The sequence below is a fragment of the Lampetra planeri genome, chromosome 19 (assembly GCF_965212315.1).
Source record: "Lampetra planeri chromosome 19, kcLamPlan1.2.h2, whole genome shotgun sequence".
NCBI lineage: Eukaryota > Metazoa > Chordata > Hyperoartia > Petromyzontiformes > Petromyzontidae > Lampetra > Lampetra planeri.
In genome coordinates, this window is record NC_136125.1 from 272,625 (window position 1) to 291,923 (window position 19,299).

A 19,299-nucleotide genomic window follows, 5' to 3' on the forward strand; every position below is an offset into this window, starting at 1 on the left:
CTGGATGTTAACAAGACCGTGATTAATCAGAGTAACATCCCAATTTCTGACACTCTAAAAACGGTACTGGCCAAAGGACTAAATTTCGCCGTCACCCCTAAATATATACCAGTAGAGGATATGATTTCCCAGATTGATGTAGCCCTCAGAGGCATAGGACACATCCATGCGGATGTAGCAAGAGCTGAAATAGCTACTATTCTTAAGAATGCTAAGAAACCCACTAGTAACATCAGCAAAAACGAACGCTCTGAACTCGCGGACCTAAAAAAGAGAGATGATATAGTCATCCTCTCGGCAGACAAGGGCAATGCCACGGTCATCATGGATAAAGATTCATACAACAACAAAATCCTGGACCTTCTTAATGATGGGAGTTACTCCAAAATTAAAAACGATCCCACTAAAAGCCTAACGACGAAAACCAACAGTATCATCACGAGTTCGACTTCCCTAATCGAACCAAGCAAACGTCCCTCTCTAAAACCATCGGCGGCAAGACCTCCCAGACTCTATGGTCTTCCCAAAATCCATAAGGAAGGCACCCCGCTACGACCCATTGTGTCGACGATAAACTCTCCTACGTACAAACTAGCCCGTTTTCTATCAGATACTCTGCTCCCTTTCACAGGCAAGACCTCTTCAGCAGTACTCAACTCAACCCAATTAGTCTCTATGGTTAAGGACATGGTACTATCTCCTGATGACATCCTCGTCAGCTTTGATGTAGTATCTTTGTTTACCAAAGTCCCAGTACCGGACACCCTAACAATAATTGAGGACTTAGTCCAACATGGATTGAATTCTGATGCACCTGCGCTGGTTAGGCATTGCCTCACCAACACCTATTTTACCTGGAATGGCACCTTCTACAAACAGAATGAGGGTACCCCTATGGGCTCCCCTTTGTCACCAGTTATAGCCAACATATTCATGGAAAAGTTTGAATCAGACGCCATCCAGACATCCACCCTGCGTCCTTCCCTGTGGAAGAGATATGTGGATGACACTTTCGTCATCTGGCCACATGGCCTCCCAGCATTGAACCACTTCTTGGACCACATCAATTCTAGACACCCATCCATCAGATTCACCATGGAAGTGGAGAAAGACGGTAAACTACCATTCTTGGATATTCTGTTTGAGAGGAGTCCTGACGGTTCCTTGGGACATTCTGTCTACAGAAAAGCCACCCACACAGACTCCTACTTGAAACCGGATTCCCACCACCACCCATCTCAAAAGAACTCTCTCATCAAAACGCTATACCACAGAGCACATGGCATTTCTGACAAACACCACCTGACCGGTGAATTAAGACATGTACATCGGGCCCTCAGGATGAACGGATACTCTGACCGTACTATCCGCCAAGCTGTCTCTCCCACCACACAGAAACAGCCACATGAAACTCCGACCAAAACCATCACGTTACCATACATAGCTGGCGTGACCAAAAAGATCTCCAAAATTCTAAACAAACATAAGATCCAAGTCCGATTCAGTACAGTGCATAAAATCCGTGATCTGATTCCATCTGTGAAGGATGTCGTTCCTGACTTACAGTATCCTGGAGTCTACAAATTGAGTTGCATTTGTGGTGATTGCTACATTGGAGAAACGAAACGTCATGTTTCTGATCGTGTCCGCGAGCACAAGTCAGATCTGAAACACGGCAGAACTGATTCTTCTGCCGTGGCCGATCATTGCTACAACTCGGTGGGCTCTCATGAAATTGTCTTTTCCGAGACCAAGGTTCTCTGCAAACCTCCCGGCTACCATCAAAGGTTTGTACACGAAGCCATACAAATATACAAACACAGACATAATTTCAACTGTGATGATGGGTACAAACTTAGTAATCATTGGAAAGATGTTATCAACCACGCAAAAAAGACTTAATCACAAATTTTTTGGACCATCTTATCTGACAGGCACTATTTTACTGTACTTTACCGAGTGTTAACATCCCCAGTTATTTTAACAGTACTCTCTTCATTGTTCAGCCAGCATTGGTATAAACATGAGCATTTTCGTTCTTTTGTCTATCATGTGTATCAGACCCCCCCTCCCCCTCTCTCTCCATTGTGTTGGCGTGTGCAGTAATTGGCCGCTTGCGCACAAGCGCTTCCACGTCCGTCGCCCACCCTTTTGGCCTCGCCCCCCCCCCGCCCCCCCCTCCCTCCCGATACGTTCCATTCATTGGCTACCATAGTCTGATGAGCTCCCCCTAAGTTTGTACCCATCATCATTTTCGTTCTTTTGTCTATCATGTGTATTAGACCTCCCCTCCTCCTCTCTGCCCATTGTGTTGGCGGGTGCAGTGGCTGGCCGCTTGCGCACAATCGCTCCATTGTGTTGGCGTGTGCAGTAATTGGCCGCTTGCGCACAAGCGCTTCCACGTCCATCGCCCACCCTTTTGGCCTCGCCCCCCCTCCCTCCCGATACGTTCCTTTCATTGGCTACCATAGTCTGATGAGCTCCCCCCTCCCTCTCCCTCCCCCCTCAACTCGCTTTTAAGGGATTACATCTTGAATCATTGCCTCACTTGATACAGCTAATCTGGCTGTGACGGTCCCACCTGATGACGGAGACTTGTGTTGCCTCCGAAACGTCGTGATTTTTGTTTTTATTTTATTTTACTTTCTACGTGACTTTACCGAAAAAACCTAAGAAGATGATTCCTTGCAGTCACGAAAGCTTTAAATCTAGAAGGAAGAAGACTAGTTGTCTGTAACAGGCTACAGCCCTGTATGAATTGTTCCAGAAGATGCCTCTCACTGTTTTTCTGTCCACATTTCCTGTAAATATTGCCCAGCAAACACCTTAGATTAGTTCCACGAACCGCCCCTCCGGACTGTCACCCCTTACATTTGTCGTGGAGTATTGTGAGTAACCAATGAGGGGGCGAACAGAAGGAGGTGCTAACGGGTTGACAGTCAAGGGTAACGTAACGTCACGGGTTACGTAAGGGGCTTCGGAGAGCACCTTCGCGAACAATGGCGGGGCTGAGCTGGGGGGAGGAGCTGCCCAAGGGATCCTTAAGGGGGACCCCGTGATGAAGGCGGAGTCGTTGTGGGGAGCCAGGGTAAGGACCGGCCGGAGTGAGTGTTTCTCTCCTCGTCGGGGAGTAGTGTTGGCTGAACCCCCGCTCCGGGCAGACGAGTGAGAGAGCCTAAGGGATCTCCGGAGTACAAGAGTAGGGTAGAAGACCAGGGTCTCTCTCCTCGTCGCGGGACGGTGTTGGCTGATCCCCCGTCCCGGGCAGACGAGTGAGAGAGCCAAGGGATAGCCGAGGGTAGGGTCCAAATAGTGTCAGTGTCCGGGGAAGGACCGAGATAGAGTGCACCTACACTGGTGTGAGTGTAGGATGTCGAGTGTGAGAGTGGTTTAATAAACGGCAACAGCCCTTATAGTATTCCTTGTCTCCGCGTGGTTCTACTGCACAACACATTGTATCCACATGCCCAGCCGAGACACAGACACTGCCCTGCTAACCCCGTGCTCCTCCTGTTTATCTGTGAAAAAAGATCTTCATAGCTCATCGGATTCCTCCTCCAGTCTAAATAATATTCCGATTACCAGCGTTATCTCTGCTGCACCAGACACTTAAATGCTCATACATCTAGGTGCAAAATAAAGTACGCAATCCCACCGTTAAATGGCAGACATGTAGTGACACGCTTTACCAAAGGGAATTCTCATTCTCGATGCTACTACCCATTGCGTCACTCAACACAGATTATATAAGTTGTATCTGCATCTAAACACAGTTATTGAGCACGTGCCCAAAACGTAGAGTGGCCAGCAACAAACAGAAATGTCTAACATGTAACATACGAGAGTCAACACGTGTATTCAATTTAGAAAAGACAACTTTAAAACCTTGGGAAAGGGGACGATGCGAGAGGATTTCAGAGTTGAGCAGTGCGAGTGACGAAGCAGAGATGGGTTGTGGCCTACAGTTTGGTGAATCGGTGAGTTGGTGGGTGAGTCGGTGAGTTGGTGGGTTAGTTTGGAGGTGAGTTTGGTGAGTTAATGGGTGAGTTGGTGGGTTTAGTTGGTGGGTGAGTCTGAACGTTGGTGGGTGAGTAGATGAGTTGGTGGGTTAGTTGGTAGGTGAGTCGATGAGTTGATATGTGAGCTGGTGAATTGATGGGGTAGTTAGTAGATGAGTCGGTGAGTTCGTTTGTGAGTTGGTGAGTTGGTGAGTCGGTGAGTCGGTTGGGTTTAGTTGGTGGGTGAGTGAGTTGTTGTGACCTACAGTATGGTAGTTGACCAATGTAGATGAGACGAAACAGTCTGTTCATGAGAAGAGTCTTCGGCATGATAGTTGTGATAAAAGAGTGATAAGGAGGCGACTGACCGCAAGTAAGTGGTTGGCGTGCGTTAGTGCTGGTTGGGACTCAGGCTCAGGTGAAAACGTTTGTGGGAGGATCAGGTGTGGCGGTCGAAGACTCCAGGATTCACCTTTCAGTTCATCTGAAGAGTCTCGGCACCATACGCCGACCAGAATATGTCGCTTGATCACCACGTGCAAAATATAGTCAGGTCCTGCAATTTTCATATCAGGGCTCTACAACACTTTCAACCACTATTGAGTCGTGATGTAGCCAACACAGTGACGTGTAGCATAGTATCGACGAGGCTCGATTATTGCAACTTGCAACTTTATGGGCCGTCTGGCAGAATTCTCTGGCACGTGTCGTGACGGGTACTGCAATATTCGACCATGCCTGCACAGTGCTCGCCAAGCTGCATTGGCTTCCGGCTGCCGGACAAATACATTATAAGCTCGCACTCATTACACACAAAGCACTTGCCACAAATGAACCCGTCAAGGAGCATACACCATCACGTGAACTCCGATCATCCTCTCAGTGGCTTTTGGCTGGCCATCGAATAAAGACGGTCACTGCATCCCGCGCTTTCCGATGTGCTTCTGTGGCTGTCTGGAACGCTCTTCCTTCCGATATTAGGAAGCCAGTGGAGCTTTGCACTTTTAAATCATCCAGATTAAAAACTAATTTCTTTAGAACTGCTTTTTGTGTTTCGTTTGTTGTCCTTACCCTGCACCTCTGATTAGCACGGTTGGCTACGGATGGCGCGAAAGAAGTTCGACATACACACCGATTGGCCGAGACGAATATAAACATTCTATGACCCATCACGATGCGCAACGCTCAAGACACACATCTCTTATTATAATTTGATTCTTATTTATATGGTACTGTAGATGGATTTTATTTATTTCAGTGTATTTACTATACTCTTTGGTTCTTTCGGTAAAGTCACGTCGGTATAAAATAAAATTAATCACGACGTTTCTATTGCAACACAAGCAATCATCATCAGGTGGGACGCTAGGAGAGGGACGTGAAGCTGGACGGAGGGGGGGAAGTGGGCGGGGCTGGAAATGGGAGGCTGAGTTAAAGTTCAAGTTCATTCATTAGTATAGCCCTGTGAGCCATTCGGCTCTTGAATCGGGTGCAACCGCAACAAACAAAAAACAAAAACATGAACAAGAAGACATCTTAAAGTGACTATGGGCAAACAGAAAATCCAGGAAAAGACAGCAAAATATTCCAGAAAAAGCACCGTACACCAACGCCTTGTGTAAAAATCCCAGTGGGATGCAAGTCAAACAACAACAACCACAAGACAACTTAGATTAAGGCCATCAGTCTAACTCCGTACTACAACAAACAAACATGGCCAAACCAAAAAACTTTTCGAAATCATCAAAATAAAGCCATAAAAAATCAATGAAACAGTGATCATAGGAACTGTGACCGAATTTTCACAATAATCGACATCAACAACATGTACTACCAAAACTCTGCAGCCATAGCTGGCTGCATGAGTCACTCCACAACAGCAGGAGCACCAGTCGGAGTATAAAAATTTTCAATGCACCTTTAAGATCAGCACAATAAATCAAAACACAGGTCATACTTTGCAGCGATCATCCAGAGCGAAACATTTTATTTAAGGCCACTGAATAGCAGTGGCAGCTAGGGGTGTACAACTCCTCTAAAGCAGTTTTGAGTGAAGATCTCATACGTAGTTACTCAAGTTTCAGTTTATTGGCAATAACATTCCAGACCCTGGGGGCATGAATAGCAAAGGCCCTTCCTCCAGTATTTGTACGGCAATAGGGAATGTAAAGCTGGTAAATGAGCGAATACCTTAGGTCAAATTTGTTCTTTGAAACAGAGAGGAGTTCCAGCAGGTAATCTGCGGTTTTTTTTGTAAGTACATCATGAACAAATAAGATCTGGTGCACAAGCCGTCGAACATTAAGAGATGTTAAGTTTGACCCAATGTAGAGATCACAGTGGTGAGTCCTACATGGGCAGTTCAGTGAGAGAGCTGGGGATGCGCGGGGGGAGGAATGCAACAACAACAACGCCACTGCAGTAACAATGCCAATGAAGCCAACAAAGCCAATGCTTTGTTGCGTGGACGCAACGCTCCCCCACCTACCCCCCTCCCTTGCCCCTATATAACCTCTTACCACGGCATCTCTCTCCCATTTCAGCAAATATTGTCTTGCTGTGGGTTTCCCACCTGATGATGATTGCTTGTGTTGCAATCGAAACGTCGTGATTTAATTTATTTTATACCTACGTGACTTTAAAGAAAGAACTAAAGAGTATGGATCCCTGCAGTCACGAAAACTTCAAATCTAGATTGTATTTACTACTTAACTTTTTATTACCATTAATATAATGGAGTTTAATCCGTTTTATTGAAACTTAGTATATCGAATATTCGCAAATCGAGGTGAGTGCTGTAGTGGAATCTGAACTCAGAAGTCTGTGGAACACATTTACACGCCAGTAAATCAAACCCAAGTTCACAGTACTGTATACACATTCAAACCATTGTTTTAATCAGCGCAGCAATCTCGTGAGAGGGACCGGTCATTGAGTACACCCACACATATGGCAGTACATTTCATGGTTTTCATTTTAATAATCTCCACCACAGAGGCATGGTCAGGTGTGAGGAGTGATTAAGCACTGTTTGAGAAATCTCTATACTTCTGTAGATTTCTCCATGCGATAGGCTACTGAATTTGTGTACAACGGTTGTAACCAATATCAAAGAATGAAATGTGCTTTCCTGGAAACAAGTGATGACGTGTGATCAAGACTGGTATTTATAAATCTCGCTGCCAACTCGTGGCTCTCGGCTTTAAGAACAGGTTGTGAGTCGCACTGCAGAGAGTTCTACCATGAGCTGATCGCCAGGTGAAATCCTGTGGAGAGCAGATGGCTGGATGGCCTAGTTCAGGGGTCGGCAGCCAAAATAACAAGAAAAAAATTTGGTAAAAAAACCCCCTCAATATTGCAAGAGCTGCAATGCACTGTGTGGTGAATACGAGTCGTTGGTCGTCAATAAATAATGTCACGATGCAGTCCTTAAAGAGCCACATGCGACTCCAGTGCTGTAGGTTGATTTAGTTCTACCCTTGTGATGGGACTTTGTAGGATGAACGTTGAGATTTATAAGGGGCACAGGGTGACCAATAAGGTCTGAATTGGTCTGTAATTATTCTAGGGCACTGATAAGCGGTTGACAGGTATGAGGTTGCCGATCCTTGGCCTAGTTGGTAATCACACTCACAATTACACCAGTGTGCCATCATTCCAATTGTGTGTTCAATTTACATTGGACCATTGGTTTGGTTTCTGCTGCCACAAAATATAATGTTGGAAGTGAATTTACAAATTGCGCGACTGTATTTGATACAATTTTTATGTTCGAGACCCGTTTACACCATTTGCAAAAGTGGATCAATACGTGCTCGTTTTGATTGTGCAAGCTGTGTGTCCCCGCTTAAACAGGCGTTGTGGCAGCACTAATGTGCGTTGCATGTTCTACGCCAGCAGTGGACATTAGACGCGCTTTTGGAAGGGGTTCTCCTCTCTATTAACTTCCCACCAAGCGTTACTGATTGTGTTGACTGGCATAAGGTTGGAGTGACTTGACGTTACACCAGGATTTCAACTCGGAGCCTTCTGATTGGGAAGCAAAGCACTCTACCACAGGGTGAAACACTCTACCACAGGGTGAAACACTCTACCACAGGGTGAAGCACTCTACCACAGGGTGAAGCACTCTACCACAGGGTGAAACACTCTACCACAGGGTGAAGCACTCTACCACAGGGTGAAACACTCTACCACAGGGTGAAACACTCTACCACAGGGTGAAACACTCTACCACAGGGTGAAACACTCTACCACAGGGTGAAGCACTCTACCACAGGGTGAAGCACTCTACCACAGGGTGAAACACTCTACCACAGGGTGAAGCACTCTACCACAGGGTGAAACACTCTACCACAGGGTGAAACACTCTACCACAGGGTGAAACACTCTACCACAGGGTGAAACACTCTACCACAGGGTGAAACACTCTACCACAGGGTGAAACACTCTACCACTGGGTGAAGCACTCTACCACAGGGTGAAGCACTCTACCACAGGGTGAAACACTCTACCACTGGGTGAAACACTCTACCACAGGGTGAAACACTCTACCACAGGGTGAAACACTCTACCACTGGGTGAAACACTCTACCACAGGGTGAAACACTCTACCACTGGGTGAAGCACTCTACCACAGGGTGAAGCACTCTACCACAGGGTGAAACACTCTACCACAGGGTGAAACACTCTACCACAGGGTGAAACACTCTACCACAGGGTGAAACACTCTACCACAGGGTGAAGCACTCTACCACTGGGTGAAACACTCTACCACAGGGTGAAACACTCTACCACTGGGTGAAACACTCTACCACAGGGTGAAACACTCTACCACAGGGTGAAACACTCTACCACAGGGTGAAGCACTCTACCACAGGGTGAAACACTCTACCACAGGGTGAAACACTCTACCACAGTGGAAACACTCTACCACAGGGTGAAACACTCTACCACAGGGTCAAACACTCTACCACAGGGTGAAACACTCTACCACAGTGGAAACACTCTACCACTGGGTCAAACACTCTACCACAGGGTCAAACACTCTACCACAGGGTCAAACACTCTACCACTGGGTCAAGTGGAGAGATGTGGTGCAAAGGGGAGATCTGTAAAGAAACCCTATAGAGAGGGTCGAGAATCATAGCACATTGACAGTGTGCCTCCATCGAACGCCACTTAACTAAAGCTGCTATCTTAAAACGTTTATTTACCACGAATAAAACATTAGCCTCTATTAGCTACTGGGATAAATGTGGAAACCAAGTTTGTAATATGGAATTGAGCTGCCAGATGATTGGCAGCATAACTCATCTGGCTGTGTTGCTCATCTAGCTAAGGAGGCATTGAAGAAGCTTGGTTTTCTATACTGCTGCAAAACATCTGTAGAAATTCGGCCAAAGTTGGAATCCTGCTGCAATACTTGAGGCCGAACACCCAGTTCCTACCTCACTGCTCTGGATCAAACTCAACTTTGAAGCAGTGGGGGTGACTGATGATCCAGTACTCACTGGTTCAAGAATTGGAATAGGTGAAAAGAAAAACGATGGCTGGTATGTGTATGTACTGTATGTTTGTTGAACTTCTTGTGCACCGTACGTAGCCAACCGTGATAATTATATAATCGGAGGTGCGGGGGAAGGACAACAAACTAAGCACAAAAAAGCAGTTCTCAAGAAATGAGTTTTCAACCTAGATAATTTAAAAGTGAAAAGCTCCAGTGGCTTCCTAATATCGCAAGGAATTGGATCTGAAAGCGCTGCACGATACAGTGACCGTCTTTGTTTGGTGGCTAGCCAAAAGCAGCTGAGAGGATGATCGGAGTTCACTCGATGGTGTATGCTCCTTGAAGAGATCAGCAAGGTATTTTGGTTCCTTTGTGGCAAGAACTTTGTGTGTAATGAGCGTGCCCTTATACAGTTTTTGCCGTTGCAGCACCAACGTTTTGGAACAACCTCGTTTCCTCCCTTAACAGCGAAAAACTTGATAATAGGTTTTTCCCTTTTTCTGGCAACAAAACAGGTGTTAAGATGTTAAAACACCAAACTGAAACCTTTTACAAGGAATCATGTCTGCATTAACCACAATGCTTGTGGTCAAAATGGAAACAAAAAACATACTCTGATATTATATGCATTGTCCTTGAAACTGATTGGTCCACACCAGAGACAGCTTTCTTTTGAGCCTCGTCTCAAACGGTGTTAGACCAGAGGACACCAAAAGGCGTACACAGCACAAAGACAATGTACGATCAGAGTAATGAGAACTCGGGTTGAGCATCTACATCATGGGACCTCCTTTGCCAGTACCAAAATATGATAATACGTTTTTCACTTTTTCAGTTTGGTGTTTTAACATCTTAACACCTGTTTTGTTGCCATAAAAAAGGGGAAAACCCTATTCTAATATTTTGGTACTGGCAAAGGAGGTCCCATGATCGAAAAACTTCTTTAAAAAATATCCTGACACAGAATGTTTGCACTGGATACAACCAGATTTTCAAATGTAATTTGTACCTTTGACCCCTATCGATATATCAATTATAATTTGCAAAGTTATTGAGGGATTGTTGTTTGTTGTCTTGGTGTGGTCTGGGACTGTCGTTTGCTGCCTTGTGTCCAGAGTTGAAAATGGGCAGGAATTTAGGTACTTATGTAATTTGTATTTATTTTCCTTCATTCATTTATATTTACTTTTTTTATCGTGACTGGTTTACCTTGTCTTTATTTTGCACTCTATCGTTTTTGTATTGTTTGTTTTTGTAACTTGCTCACCCGCCCCGACTGAAAAAGAGCTTCATAGCTCATCAGTTTCCTCCTCCAGTCAAAATAATTATGATTTACTCCAGCCACTCACTCGCCAGCGATCAGTCACCTCCTTATCATTCTTCTACCGCTACTACTGTTCAAGTCAACTTCAGTCATTGATTCATCCACCCACCATTTGTCCAGGACTCAGTCTACCAGACACGGACTGTTCCGTCTCATCCATCCTGTCATCCACCACACTGCATTTCACGACACCTCTCTCTGTGTCGTCCCTCGCACTGCTCGACTTTGCAACTTTCTCCCATCGTCTCTTATCTCATGGTTTTCATTACCCTGCTCATAGTTTTGACAGCGTTATTTTGTGCATTGGAGAAAATGTTTTTTTTTACGTGTGGAAATTAACAAAGTGGTACCTGGTGTAGCGACCCTGGTAGGATGATGGGTTGAGTCAACCCTATCAGGATTTGAACTCTCAACCTGACGATTGCGAGCAACTCGCTCGACCACTGAGCCACGTGGCCGGGTCGTGTGCTTTTCAACTGACATCTTTCATTCCACGGGATAAATAAGAATAGCTATTACCCTTTCTGGAAATAAAACAGGTGTAAAGATGTTCAAACACCAATAGATACCTTTTGCAATGAATCAAGTCTGCACTAATCACACGTACTTGTGGCGAACATGCACACTAACATGTATTTAATTCTAGATTTCAAGCTTTCGTGACTGCAATGATTCATACTCTTAGTTCTTTCGGTAAAGTCACGTAGGTAAAAAATGAAATAAAAATTAATAAAAATATAACAATAAAACAAATCACGACGTTTCGGAGGCAACACAAGTCTCCGTCATCAGGTGGGACCGTCACAGCCAGATTTGCTGCATCAAGTGAGGCAAGGATTCAAGATGTAAGCCCTTAAATGCAAGTTGAGGGGGGAGGAGAGGGGGGGGGGGGGCTTATCAGAATGTGGTAGCCAATGAATGGAACGTATTGGGAGTTAGGGGGGCGCAGCTAAAAGAAGGCACGAAGTGCTACGTGGAACGTATCGGGAGGGGGGAGGGGGCGGGGCCAAAAGAATGCACGAAGTGGTACGTAAGAGCCGGCGACGTGGACATGGTTGTGTGCAAGTAACTATTGTTGCACATGCTAACGTATTGGACGGGGAGGGGGAGGGGGGGCTAAAAGAGGGTATGGGGTGCAAGTGTACGTGGACATGTGTATGTACAAGCACCTGTTGATACACATGATAGAAAAGAACGAAAATGCTCATGTTTATACCAGTGTTGGCTGACAATAAAGAGAGTACTGTTAAACACTGGGGATGTTAACACTCGGTAAAGTAGAGTAAAATAGTGCCTGTCAGGTAAGATGGTCCAAAAATGTGTAATTAAGTCTTTTTTGCATGGTAATCATTGGAAAGATGTTATCAACCATGCAAACAAGACTTAATTACACATTTTTGGACCATCTTACCTGATAGGCACTATTTTACTTTACTTTACCGAGTGTTAACATCCCCAGTGTTTAACAGTACTCTCTTTATTGTCAGCCAACACTGGTATAAACATGGGCATTTTCGTTATTTTCTATCATGTGTATCAACAGGTGCTTGTACATACACATGTCCACGTACACTTGCACCCCATACTCTCTTTAAGCCCCCCCCTCCCTGTCCAATACATTAGCATGTGCAACAATAGTTACTTGCACACAACCACGTCCACGTCGACGGCTCTTGCGTACCACTTTGTGCATTCTTTTGGCCCCGCCCCCTCCCGATACGTTCTACGTAGCACTCCGTGCCTTCTTTCAGCTCCGCCCCCCTCCCTCCCGATACGTTCCATTCATTGGCTACCACATTCTGATAAGCTCCCCCCCCCCCCTCTCCTCCCCCCTCAACTTGCATTTAAGGGCTTACATCTTGAATCCTTGCCTCACTTGATGCAGCAAATCTGGCTGTGACGGTCCCACTTGATGACGGAGACTCGTGTTGCCTCCGAAACGTCGTGATTTTTTATTTTTTATTGTTTTATTTTTATTAATTTTAATTTCATTTTTTACACAATAACATGCTTTGATAATATATGCATTTGCTTTGAAACTGATTGGCTTACAATCAGAGGTGAACATGCAGACTTGATACCTTGCAAAATGTTTCTATTTGGTGTTCGAACATCTTAACGCCTCCTGTTTTATTGCCAGGAAGGATAAAACTTATTTAAATTTTTCAAACGTTAATTCCATTGTTGCTCCTCAGGTGATATATGACCAGAATGGGTGCCTCTACGTGTTTTCCCCAAACGAAGTCAGCCAACATACATGGGTCTCGATGCTCAAGCAAGGTAAATGCAAACCGTCATTTCTGTTCTTGCACGACTTCAGATAATCAGCGGTCCAAGTGTGAATGTGCTAAAACTATATACTAAACTATATATTTTTATTTTACCAGGTAACGCCCACTGAGCTATATAGCTATTTTTCAGAATTGACCTGGCCACAAATAATAGTTCAACGAAGTGGCTTATCATCTGTAAATGTATAGCAGCCAAATACTCTAAACGCATGTTTCTAAAGTCCCAGCATAAGACATATTAGTCCTGCACCAACCCATGTTCATTTCCATCTTCCCTCTAGGAAAGCATCGCAGAATAAAAATAGGAAACGTTTTGAAGGGCCAGTATGGCATACCTGTAAACCCATACGGGTTACCTGTATTCTTGTACAGGGAAATTGAGTAAAAAGAAACGTTGGGATATTTGTTCGTGTTTCTCCCTTGTGATGAAACTTTGAAGGATGAACGTTGATATTTATAAGAGCACGGGGTGACCAATAAGGTCTGAATTGGTCTGTAACAAGGTAGGCACTGATAAGGGGTTGACAGGTATGGCATGGCGTACCTGCCTATACCAGCACTTTTCCACCACTGTGGATACATTTAAATACTTTCCTGCAGTGTGATAGCCAATGCGTTCGTGTGCCCACTTAGTCTCCAATCAACTTCCATTCTGAGAAATAATTTAAAACCCCCGTATTATTGAACTGAGAGACGCATTGCATGATATGTGGTATAGGTAAGAAATGGTGGTGATGACGTTCCAGGCGTATATCAAAAAGTAAAGATATTTTTTTTTCAAGAGAATATGTAAACATTAACGTCGCAAATATTTCGCCACATAGCAACAGCTCACAAACTTCTAAATGCCAAAATCGATCTAACTTATAAGCAGAGCTTTTCTGAACAAGTTCCAACAGGTGTGAGTCTTAAGGTCCTCGTTCTGGGACGTATGCCACATCTGCCAGAATGTTGCGCTTAAGCGTGCTCAACACATGAATATACGTGTGGTGCATTATCCTTTACAAGAGGATTGGTGAAACATCGCAACGCAGGGCCCTCCTGAAAACGAGTTTAAGCTCGGTGCGGTTTTTCCTGGATGAATAACTCTAGAAACGTGATGATGATGATGATTTTAGAATTCGAATTCTAGCTGTAACAGAGTCACACGAAAGATAACATATGTGAATTATGGGACACATTGTTGAAAACGGGTATCCCTCGATTTACGAAAGGGATGTGTTCTTCAAAAATGAGAATGGCTTTTATCATTCATTTAATACTAAAACTAATACTAAAACTTAGGGATATGTTTCAGATAGTTATTCCAACCTAAAAAAATACACCGATATCACTTTTAACAAAACAATAAAGAACATCAATATGAAAACGAGTGAATAAGAATGAATTTGGGAGGCGTTACTGTTGCACTGTGGTGACACCGTGACGCTGTCGTGGATGGTTGACGACGCAGCCTCCCGGGTGGCTTCTTGTTTGATGATCTCATGGTGCGTGCCGTAGTGAAATTTTATTCATGCAGAAATTCGATTTCATGAACAGAAAAGTGTCCATATTTTACGAATTGCGTGAACGCAAAATTTCGTAAATCGAACGTTCGTAAATCGAGGGATGCTTGTGTAGTGAGTCCAACTGAGTCGCAGACCTTGTCTTAGGGAGCAACACGTTTTATTAAACTATTTTCACAACATACTCCAGGCTATTAACACAACATACTCTCGGGTGGTGACCACCCAACTAACCACGCTACGGCGGAACTAGACACGGTTCCGCTATCCCGGTCCAGACCACAAGCTGGGCCCCGGACCGCGTGGCTGGAGGCTTCTTCAAGCTTGACGTGGATCTCCTGCCTCTCCAACAGTAAGAACCCCGAGCCCCTCCCGGGGCCCCCCTTATATCGGGCCGGGCTGGGGCTGGCTCCGCCTCTCGCCCCGCCCACCTTCTCAAACTCTCTCGCCCTTGCCCGAAGGCTCTCGAGAGTTCTTCCCGGACCATGTGACCACCCATTGGCCCCCTCCACCGGTGGCCCCCCTCCAGTATCATCCGGTCACATGTCCCCAGATCAGCCAGAGTATAATGCCCCCAACGTAACCCTAGCTGGCTGACACTCTCTTGCTCTCTCAACGGGAGCCCGGACCGCACGCTGTGCGTGGTGCCACCGCGCTTAACCATCGCTCACCCAAGCCCCCACTAGGGCTGGTACTACACCCCATGTCCGGGCTGTACCCACAACAGTTGACATCCCGCCATGGCCTCGCAGGCCCGGCACCACACAGTGACATTTCCAGTCACTACATCACCCCCCCCCGCCCCTCTACGTAGCACTCAGCCATCCCGGTTGTCAACTTCCCCTTAATGAAGCAATGACGAAATATATACAACAGAACACACGTGTGCTCCAACAATAACAAAACAACCAATAAATACCCAAACCCACCTGTACAATTATACACTGGCTAACAATAAAAAAATTCAGAACAACAGCAATAACAATTGCGACATGCAGGGCCCCCGCAATCAACATATCCCACCCACAACAAGTAACAAAGCTCGTGAGCTCAATGACGAACAGGATCAGCCAATTACTTGCTATGACTCATGCGAGCGCGACAACCAATGACGGAGTGGGAATGTGCAACATGCGGGGATTATGCAACCCGAGTCTTTGAGCGAATCCGCGATGCCGGGCCTCCAGGGGGGTTGGGCTTGTCCGTCCTGGACGACTCGGAGGAAATGAGCAATCAATCAGATGAAGCCGGCTCCTCACGAAGAGCAGTCGGCCGGACCGTTCGACCTTCCACGTCCGGAGCACGTGAGGCTGACACGAGCGGCCGCATGCGAGGCATCAATCGTGCAGCACCTGGGGACAGGACAGAAACACTTTCCTGAGGACCGGCGTCAGCAGACGCACGCCTCAGCTCATCGGGCACACCCGACACTTGGCCCCTGCGATATGGAGATGAAACAAATTAACATGGAGCAATTAATGGCTTCAGACGAGAGGGGTGAACAAACCAATTCCACTTACCACGCCGAATTTGGACAAATTGTGGACGCACGATCCGAACAATATCAATCGGCCCCCTCCAGGGTTGCAGCAACTTCGGGGATGTGCCCACGGGCACCTGCGGACAATGCAACCAGGCCCTGTCTCCCGGAAACCAATCGGACCGGGAAACATGAGCCCCCTTCAGCCACTCGTTAGCCAACTGTCTGGCTCAGGAGTTGACCCTGGAAGCTTCCCACGCTTCGGAGAGCTTTGCAAGAGTGAAACGAACGGAAACCGAATTTCTTGACACTTTCACAGCTGGCATGGCCTGCAACTATACGTCGATGGCAGGATCATATTCCCGTCCATACATCAAAAAGAAGGGAGAGTAGTCGGTGGACGTGTGAGGGGCCATCCTGTAGGCGGCGAGAACCGCAGGGACATGCAAGTCCCAATCCAGATGTGACTCGGTGACTAGGTGACTCAACATGGAGGTCAGCATTCTATTCAGGAATTCGACCATGCCATCTGTCTGCGGATGGTATGGTGATGTGTGCACCTTCTTTGTCCTCAGCAAATTGCAAACCTCAAGCGGCAGTTTCGAAGAACATTTTTTACCTTGATTGGTAAAAATGTGCTCAGGGGCACCCTTATCCAGGACATAGCCATTAATGAACGCCTCGGCCACAGCTATAGCCGATTGATTCGGGAGCGGCCAGGCCATAGGCCAGCATGAGAAATACTCAATGAGCAAGTATTTGTTGCCTTGCGCGGAAGTTGGACTGAGAATATCGAGGGCAACCGGCTCGTTGATTCGTGACGCCTGAATGGATTGCAGCGGACGGCAACCAGATTTCGCCAGTGGCTTCCGCCGCCACATTGTACGCAATCTTTAAGCAAATTTTCAATGTCAGGGGCCATGTACGGCCAAGAAATATCCAACTTGAGCACGGCCAGCGTTTTTTGCACACCCAGATATAACAGACGTTTATGGACGGCCCAAACAACCTCGCCACACAGAGTGGTAGGGACAACAATAGCGTACCGGCGTAATCCACCATCCCAGTGCATGAGCAGCCCGTCCTGCAAGACAACCGAGGTGACACCATGTGTAGCTGCCTCACCGTAATTTAAGCTAGAACGCATCTTCCGCCTGCAAGCGACCCCACACCTCGTAGTCCAACCCGATTACCGCATCCCGCACAGCCGGGACGTCGCCCGACCCACCCATCGTGTCCGCGGCGGACGCAACGAGAGGGGGGGGGGGGGGGAGGAGGTTGACTCGGCTGGTCTACAACGACCGGAACCCGAAAAACATGCACACCCGCCGCCCGCGTTCGTGTGATGAGAACCTTTGCGATACGCAACATGGAACAAAAAATCCTGCAGGGTTTCAAGCCAGCGTGGTAATTGGCCTGAGGGCCGATCTACACGCAGCACATATTGGAGCGCTGCTTGGTCGAAGCACAACTCGAAATGTCTGCCGTACAGATAAGGCGGGTATTGCTGCACGAAAACAACAATGGCCAACAATTCTCGGCACGTAACGCAAGTACCGCTGCTCGGACGGGGACAGCCCCCTGCTCCCATAAGTGACTACGTGCTCCACGCCATTGACAACTTGAGATAATACCTCTCCAATATCGGTATTACTGGCGTCCGTATCCAAACGAACGGGAATTAAAAATTGGGATAACGCAGGGGAGGGGCATTGACCAGCCCATCATGAATGGAGCGGAACGCGGCTTCCTCCTCCCCCCAATGAAATTTTCACCTCTTAGCAGTTAAGGCATGGAGAGGCTTAGCAATGGATGCAAAGCCGGTGACAAATCAGCGATAATACGAAGAAAAAGCAATAAAACTGCGCACCTCGCTCGCCGAGGTGGGTGTCGGCACGTGCGGACACACGCCGTCTTCTCCGGGTCCGTAGCGATACCCGATTCACTTTCTATGTGACCCAAATATTGAACCAATTTTTGGAGGAGGTGACACTTCTGTGGTTTAAATTTCAGGTCGGCCGCAGGCATCTTAAGAAAAACAGCCCACAGGCGATCGAAATGTTCATCAAACGTACGACCGAAGACAATAATGTCCAAATATATTAGGAACGAATCCCACTGGAGGCCCACTAAAACCAGCTCCATCAGCCTCTGAAACGTGGCCGGCACGGAGTGGAGGCCCACAGGGAGCCAGTTAAATTCGAACAACCCTTGCGGCATACGAAAGGCCGTCTTGGGCTTGGAAGCATCATCGAGCGGAAATTGCCAAAATTCCAATAGAAGGTCAAAGGTGGAAAAGAACTGTGCTCCTGCCAGGGCGTCCAGGGAATCGTCCATATGCGGCAAGGGGTATGCTTCCGCGACGGAAACCTTATTGAGCTTGCTGAAATCAACACAAATCGCAAGCTGCCATCATGCTTCTTGACAAGCAAGATTGGGGCACCCCATGGACTGGTGGATGGTGAGATGATGTCCGCGGCCATCATCTCATCAACCGCCACGCGAATGTGTTCCTTCTCGGCTGGGTTGTAAGGATTTTACTGAATCGGGGCAGCATCGCCCGTATCAATATGGTGGCTCAAAAGGGACGTACGGCCAATATCAAATTTGCTTTTACTAAAAATGTGAGAAAATTCACGCAAGAGAGCACGCAGCTTCCCTCTTTGTCCCATAGATAAATCGCCGCACTCAGAGAAATGTTTACCAATCCATTCCTCGTCCACATCCCGGACACCGCGAGCTTGAGCGCCGACCCCGACACTTCCCACAACGTCCCTTTCTGGACGTGCCGACGAAGCATGTGCCAATACAATACCCTCCTGGATGACCGTTGTGTCCGGCCCGGCATTAAGAACCTGAATGAAAGGTTCTTGGTCCTGGGATACCAATGTCTGGGATGCCACTAGCGACATACCGCAATTAAATTAGTGGATGGCTCCAAAACAACACCCTCATCCGCAATGTGCACATCGAGTGGTTTTCGCAACCAGAGGGGCATTAACATTTGTGCGCCAGGCGGAATCCGCACTGTTCGGTACGCCATAGCCTGCACCGTCCCGTTAGCGGAAGACATACCAGTCAGCGGTGGAAGAGATGCCATACGCCGTCCCGATGGCAATTCCAGACAGCCCTGATCAATACAAATCTTCAGGGGCATCTTGCCCAGAAAATCAGTCCCGAGCAAATACGGGA

At 46.8% G+C, this 19,299-nt stretch overlaps 1 protein-coding gene across 2 annotated transcripts in view; it reads left to right on the plus strand.

Annotated features, from left to right (window-relative positions):
• LOC144723933 (tyrosine-protein kinase Tec-like) overlaps positions 1-19,299 on the plus strand; it is a 70,270-nt gene that overhangs the window by 9,726 nt on the left and 41,245 nt on the right. Inside the window, exons 3-4 of one of the 2 annotated variants that reach the window (XM_078602709.1) lie at positions 13,027-13,111; positions 14,881-14,979. In XM_078602709.1, the coding sequence (XP_078458835.1) occupies positions 13,027-13,111; positions 14,881-14,979 (184 nt within the window). The remainder of the gene's footprint in view (positions 1-13,026; positions 13,112-14,880; positions 14,980-19,299) is intronic. The other variant, XM_078602710.1, reaches the window with a different exon arrangement.